Source organism: Athene cunicularia, assembly GCF_003259725.1.
Source record: "Athene cunicularia isolate RWA chromosome 12 unlocalized genomic scaffold, athCun1 chr12_part1, whole genome shotgun sequence".
NCBI classification, from domain to species: domain Eukaryota; kingdom Metazoa; phylum Chordata; class Aves; order Strigiformes; family Strigidae; genus Athene; species Athene cunicularia.
The window spans coordinates 3,471,348-3,478,889 of NW_020799116.1; the positions used below are offsets into that span (position 1 = coordinate 3,471,348).

Sequence of the window (7,542 nt, forward strand, 5' to 3'; positions counted from 1 at the left end):
CCGTGTCCCGTCAGCGGTAAAAGTGTTTTTATAGGTAAAAATAATTAAAAAAGAGCGTCCACGTGCCTGTCGCTGGGAGGGCGCGGGGGGTGCCGGGGGAGGGAGAGAACACCCGCACGCTGAGGGTGTAAGGAAGATGAGCAGCGCCCTGGTGTTAGCTCACAGGCGTTGAGGTGGAGTTATCACCCCGACGTCATCCCAGCAACCAATTAGTTAAATACATTAACTGTTAAATACTTTAAAAATTTAGTTTCTTCCCTTTTGCTAAAGGGCCAAAATGGTGCTGATCTCTCTGCCAATCTTGTAAAACTTACTCCATAATAGTCACATAGAGGTGGTCTCTGAATCAAAGTTTAGATAGTGATATTTAATAAAATAATGTTTTCCTATCCCATCCTACTAGGTCAGACTGCAAACCCAGCCTAAGCCACAGCCTGGTCAACCCTTGCTTTATTCTGGGACCTTTGACTGCTTCAGAAAGACTCTTGTTGGAGAGGTACTGTGTTAGCGTGACATCTGCGATGCCTGCCAAAAATACCAGTTGTTCCTGTTCGTCACAGGAATGGAATCGTGTGGGAATGTTGCCCCCCAGAGACTACGATTCCTGGGTTATCAGTTGAATTCATTCTAATTAAAATTTTTAAGCAGACTACAAAACTGGGGGAATGCTTAACATCAGCATGCTCCAACGGCGTGTCTCTTTGTTTTGTTATGAAACGCTTCTGGTTCAAAATAACACGAGATTAATATTTGAAGTTATAGACTGGAGTGAGTGTTGGCAGTTGTTTGTTGGCTTTGTTATTGTAGTTGGGGGAATCTTGCTGTCTTTGGTGTTTGGAGTTCTCTCTGGAAATCCTAAAATAGGCAATGACTTTTGTTGTGACAGGCAGTACTTTTACTTTCTTCTATAATGTGTTATGACGTCTGTGAGAAGGCAGAGGAGCATTAATTAATAGATTTATTTTTTTTTTTCTTCATACACAAGGTCAGTTGTCGTAGTTTTGTTCAACCTTATTCAGGTGGACAGTGTTTTTCACTGCTGAATCAGCCATATCATGTGTTTGAACTATAGTCTGTTTTGGTTTTAGAAAGGCATGCAGCCTTGGTTTAAAGACTTTAAGTGATACAGAATCCAGTTTTTGGCTTCATAAGTTTCCCCAGCACCTATTTACCATTTGGAAACAATGGCTATAAAGCCCACCTGTTTGTTTACTAGTCTGAAGTCTGATTTCTAACCACTGGATCTCCTTAGGTACCTCTCTGTTAAATGAAAGATCTGCCTCATATCTGAAATCTACTTTCATTATGGTATTAACCACTTGTTATATAACCAAGTAAATCTTGCTTCCCCAGTCTCCCACAAAGCACTGAAATGCTTTGCTAGCTCTGAATCCCTGGTGGTTTTTATCACCCCTGCTGAAGCACAGACGTCAGAGCTGAACCTTAATAATAGCCTTGTGATGGGAAGTTCAAAAGTAACGCTGCCTCTCTACTCCTACTCAATACTCATCAGTTTCTATAAGGAAAACTATTAAACCTCTCTGCCAAGGCCTTTTGTTTCCTGCTGCTCATGGGAAGGTTGAGCAGGAGCGTCTGGTCTTCGTCAGCCAGATACAATTTCATTACAGAGTCAGTTGTGCCTGTGAGGATACAGACACATACTGGGATACGTTGATTTATTTGGGAGGGGAAGGAAGGGGTGGACGAACCAGCAAATATTTAATTTGTGCATCTAGCCTTTATCTAGAAAGATAGCTCTCCTTTTTATTAGAAAAAGTTCAGTTCAAAGGCAAGTTAAATGAAATAAATGCTACTGCTGGGGTCTACATTAGAATTCTTCTGTGGGTGTAGTCTGATGAAGGGAAACATCAGGAATGTTGAGTTGTACGGTGAAAAAGTTTTGACTTAGGGAAGGAAAGAAAAAAATAATTTGCTCTTGAACTTGTTTAAACTGAGCTCTTGTGGGGAGTGAAGCAGTTCAGGTTCATCTCCCTGGCTCTTCTTTTTATCTAAAGAGTGAATTCGATTCAGCGTTCTCGGGTTCAATGTCAGGATATTACACGACTGCATTTGATGACGTTAATAAAGCGCATGTGTGATATTGTATGTATCTGAGAGAGAACATTTTTGATGTAATCTATTAGAACTGTTATTCAGGTGGCTTTTACCTTAACTTCCTCATATTTGAGATGTAAGTATGGGATGAACAGTATTGGAACAGGAGGGTATACGTGGTGCCAGTGTTTTCCAGGAAGGACAGCTTCCCTCTGCAACAGGCCCTGAGCCTCAACTAAACATATATAATTGCAAATGAACTGTAGACCCCATTATTCCTCTGATTAATTTGACTGACTGATACTATCCTGTATTGTAGCCTTTTGCTTCTTCTCAGCAAGTTGAAACGTGTGCAAAGTCTGTGCAAAACCCAAGTAATTCTTGTGGTAACATTTCTTGCAGGGAGTCCGAGGCTTATACAGAGGAATGGCAGCTCCTATTATCGGAGTGACACCCATGTTTGCTGTGTGCTTCTTTGGATTTGGCTTGGGAAAAAGACTCCAACAGAGAAAACCTGATGACGTTTTGACGTGAGTTTCTGAGTTAATCAGATGGTTGGGAAAGACACCCTAAGGCTCTTGCAGCCTGTTGTATTGTCGCACGTTGAGTTGTGGTGTAAATTTGTCTCTTCTCCCAAGTTATAAATATAGTTCTAAAAAAATAAAACACTCGTGTGTTTTAATGCTTCTGGAAGCGTGGGACTGATAGCAGAGGCTAAAAACAGACAGCATGTGGGCAGGTGCTATGCAATTCCCTTTCTACGCAAGAAAGAGCCATTAAGGAACAATTCCGTTTTAGATGAGTACACTGTAAGTTATATAATGATTGCCTGCCAACAGTCTTGCTATTAACAGAAACTATGGGAGAAATAAATTCATGGTCAAGCAGCCTTGACAACATTCACGGTCCCGATTCTCTTTTCTCTGTTAGTTGTGACTCTTGCTGTGTCCTTATGTTAGGATGTAATAATAGCCATAGAAATGTTTTTATTATTAATTTCTGAAAAGAGGTGTTTATGAGCAGTTTATGAGAGGAACTCAGGCATGTCTAGCCCTCTCAAAAAGAGATGGGAAGCTAAGAAAATTTTGTATGGCTTTCTGCAAGCTAACTTAGGCGTGAAGGAAGTCCCCCACCCATAAAGTGATAGAACAAGAGGGAATGGCTTTAAACTCCAATAGGGGAGGGTCAGACTGGACATTAGGAAAAAATTTTTCCCAGAAAAATTTCCCAGAGTGATCTGTGATAAAGTACTCCCTTAACTTCTTTGCTGTGATCTGTAGCTCTACAGGACCAGACCTGTAGCTTAGCAAAATTTTGTTCTATTATTCGTGCAATATGTAGGCGCCCCGTCAGAAAGCAGGGGTCCATTGTGTTGAGCCAAGCGTGGTGGGGAGGTGTGGTTTGTGTTGGAGCTTTGCCTGCCCGGGGGCTGCCCAGGTGGTGCGAGTTCACTGAGCCACTGCCACGACACGGAGCGAGCTGCCTCTGTGCCAAGATGCTGGGGCACTGCTAGTTTACCCTCTGGTTTACCACAGTAGTGTCCTCATGCAGGCAAGGCTGAAGGGTAAGACCAGGGGAACGATAAGGAGTGGAGAATACGAGGAGACAAATGGGTTTGTGGGCTGATTTCCAGCAGCATGTTACCTCAGCGTAGCCAAAGGCAAGTTTTGAGGAGCAAACTGGAGCAGGGCAGTGTATTTTGTGACTCTTTATGCAGAATTCCTCCCAATGAGAGAGAAAGAACAAAGGTCAACAAAGAGCTGGTGGAACTGTCATTGTGCCCAACTGCCCTGTACCTTAGGCACAGGCTTTACACAGTCTGCCTGGGACGTGAGGCCCAGAAAGAAAGGTCAGACTCTTAGTGCCATGGTTGTGGGTCTAGAGGCAGGCAGGATGGCAGTGGTTCCCCATGTTGATTTTTAAGGGAAGTTTTGGAAGGAAGGAGGTGGAGAGAAACTTGAGAAGCCTGTTCTATCTTTTCTGGGGATGAATAATCCCGAAGTGGGTTAGAAAACTCAAAGTTTAGCTTGAGCAGGAGGTGCATGGTGGAGGGGAGAGGGAGCTCTAAGTGTTCTGGAAGATTTAATGTGAATTTAAGAGTAAAGAAAAGTGTAAGAATTGGAAAACCTGCCATCTCTTGGGCAAGTGGAGAGAAGTGGAAGGTGTGGAATTTAATAAAACTGAGATATTAGGTTGTCTTACTAGAGAACGGAGAAGGATGTTGAATGTGAAAATAAGTTTGTTGTGGAGAAACTCAGTCTGCTGAAGGGATTTCTGGCATGGAGACTTTGCCACATGAAAGTGGGTGCAGAATGTGTGGCCTGATGGCAGGTTGGTAGGACAGACTCGACGATGGCAGAGGGGGAAGGAGTGAGGGCCTGGGAGGTTACGGAAAGGAGGCTTCTGGCTGCACAGACAGGAATATGCACAAATGCTGGTGTCACTGAGAAGAGAGTGGGAGACTGGAGGAGGAAGAGACGAGTATAAAAATCAATGGGGAATGCTGTAGCAAAAATTGTAAGTACAAGGAATATTAGCAAATACAGTGGATGCGAAGAGCAGAGTTATGGTTGCTGTGGGAACCAGGGCTTTGAATCCTAGAGATCTTAAATTGTTTAGCTCCTATTATGCACTGATGAAGCACTTCTGCACTGATCAAAAGCAGTTCCACTAGTTCCACTGCCAACCTCATGTGGAACAGCATAATCTGGTGATACGGGGGTCTTTCTGCCCTTTGTTTCCTATGTGCTGTGTTGTGTTAGGGTCTCTTCTGTTTCCCCGGGGCAGATACCCTCAGCTGTTTGCTGCTGGCATGTTGTCGGGAGTGTTCACGACAGCAATCATGGCTCCAGGAGAGAGAATCAAGTGCCTTTTACAGGTAAGGCACTGGATGGTGGTGATGGGAATTTTAATTTCGGAGGTTTTGTCTTTCCATACCAGGAATTTCTTTGGTTAGTGTGTTTACTCTGTTCTGTTTTTTGACAGGACCGAGACAACTGTCATGTAATGCAGCTGTGTCATGGAGAAGCATTATACAAACTCACCATGACAGTTGAAGCACGTAGAGCATCCATTGCTCTGCTCGTTTTACAGAGCACAAGCCTTTACACTATGTGGCATTATACGAGGCATCAGCGGATGCCTCAGTCCACTTCAACGTATGGACAAGTCCAGTTTTTCAGAATGAAACTTCTTCTATAAAAATGCCAAACTACCAGATCATTAGACACTAGTATAAAGATTTTTCTGTTGCCTTGACAGGTTCCCAATACGTGACTAAGGAACACATTCCCAAATTCATGAAATAGTTTTCTAACGTTTGGGTGACTGTTAGCTTTACGCCTCCTCCAGGGTTTTTAAAGTGTTGTTGGAAAATGTAAACCTGAACAAATGAAAATACCATCCTTAGCAGAGATGGGAAGCTTTGCTTATTTCAGACTTTTATACGCACACAAACTGTTTGAATTTCGCTAAACTATCCGAAGGCTGCTTTTTGTCAGTGCAAGTGTAGAATTACCTAACGAACTTCAGTTGTTAAAACTCACACTGCAGAAAAATAAGGGAGAATCTAGCCTCTGTGTGGAACAGTAAACAGATCCCCAGCTTGGACACGAGAGAGCTGTTTGAGGAAGTGATGCAGAGGTTTCAGATGCAGGAGTGCCTGTGGAATGCGTGTGTGCTCCTTCCTCTCTGAAAACATGCACGTGGCTTTTCTAACTGTTAGCTGAATGGTTGTTCACCAGTCAGAAACCTTCACTAGTCAGAAACTATCGCTTTAATCCTTCAGATCCAGGCGGCTACAGGTGAAACTAAATACAGTGGCTCTTTGGACTGTGCAAAACAGCTGTACCGTGAGGCTGGGATTCGTGGCGTGTACAAGGGGACAGTGCTCACCCTCATGAGAGGTAACTGATAGAGACATTCTGATGCTTCTTCTATGTGGGGTACTTTAAGATAAGAAGCCTGACATAGTATCATAGATCCCGTTGTCCCTTTAGCCAATTGGAGATGCTGTGTCACCCTTTTTTCTTGTTTTGCAGTTTGCAGAGCTACTCCAGTGCCTCAAAGGGACTGAGAAATAAACATGAGATTCTCAGTGAGTGAGGAAGAGATTAGATGACAAGGATCAGAGGGATGTAGGAAGTAATTAAGATCTGAGAAGCCAAGAGGAATGAGAGACTTCAGGAGAGGAGCAGAGAGAACAAAGAGAAAAGAAAAATACAGAAGTGGGCGCTTTTTTTGTTCTTTTCTTTCCTTCTTTTTTTATTTCCTTGGGAGAAGGATTGTGACTGTGACTGTTGCTGTGTAATGCTGACAGCTTTAAAAGGTGTGACTTCAGCAGTTATGCTTTCTACCCACTTGAGTGTGGGTTATTTTGGACAGGGATGTCATGACCCCTGTCACAACAACAACAACAAAATAATTGTGCCAGACACTGAATCCTTTACGTGTTTCGGTACTTTCTTCTTTGAAGAGCTTTAGATTGTCCCCTATACTGGGACAATGTTTTCCAAGAATAAGCTGAAATTTCTGTATTTTGATATTTCAGTTCAGGAATTTGTTCTATACTCTGCTTCTCGTAGAAGTGTCGCAGCTAGCATTGTAACTCTGGCAGTGTCTAGCCAGAGGCTGGTTTAGGCATGAGTTAAGAATGGGCCGTGGGAGTACCTTAAAAAAAAAACCCAGAACAAACCCATCAGCTACAAAAAACCCACCCAAAATAGAATCATTAGAACAAATAGCGTGCAAAACTCCTGTGGTTCCCAAACTGCTCTTATCTGCTAGGCAGCAATTACGAAAGCTTAGAGCTGTCTCATCATTAGCTTAACAGCCAGCAGACAGGTTACAGTCTGATTTGCAAGGTTGCTGACAGAAGCATTTGAGAACAGATATTTTCCCAATTCTTACCTTTAAGCACTTGCTAAAGTACCTGGGAAAGTTCAGGCTCCTCTGTCTAGAGCCACAGAAGATTTTATTTTGTTTGTAGAAGGGGTTCAGAAAGGAAATTTGGATGTTCTTAGTGGTGTTGCTGAGCTGGTGTGGGGCTGCTGTGCCTCTAGGTTTCATTTTGTTTCCCACTACTCACAGTCTTTGTTGTTTACCCACTAGATGTCCCAGCCAGTGGAATGTACTTCATGACGTACGAGTGGCTGAAGAACATTCTGACTCCTGAGGGAAAGAGGTTAGTGAAATCTCAGTCATCATTTTCTGGACTTCCCTGATACTGCTGGTTAATTTCCCCAGTTACCAAGAGATTTTGAGCAGTATCATCAAAACAAATTTAAAAGAAAAAGGGTCACCTGCCTTGTGAGTTGAGCTGGTTTGGTCTGGGGTTAACAGACAATTAAAATAGTATTCTAAGTTTCCCTCAGATTCTAGCCTTGGAACTTTCACCCCTGTGTGTGCACAAAGAGCTGGGGGGTTTGTTGTGGGGGTTTAGGGTTTTTTTGTTTGTTTGGGGTTTTTTTTTGTTTGTTTTGGGTTCCC

The 7,542-nt window shown here is 43.0% G+C and overlaps 1 protein-coding gene across 1 annotated transcript in view; it reads left to right on the plus strand.

Moving 5' to 3' along the window:
• SLC25A20 (solute carrier family 25 member 20) overlaps nt 1-7,542 on the plus strand; it is a 14,865-nt gene that overhangs the window by 1,020 nt on the left and 6,303 nt on the right. Inside the window, exons 2-6 of the mRNA XM_026857544.1 lie at nt 404-496; nt 2,458-2,585; nt 4,843-4,933; nt 5,843-5,960; nt 7,165-7,237. Of these exons, the coding sequence (XP_026713345.1) occupies nt 404-496; nt 2,458-2,585; nt 4,843-4,933; nt 5,843-5,960; nt 7,165-7,237 (503 nt within the window). The remainder of the gene's footprint in view (nt 1-403; nt 497-2,457; nt 2,586-4,842; nt 4,934-5,842; nt 5,961-7,164; nt 7,238-7,542) is intronic.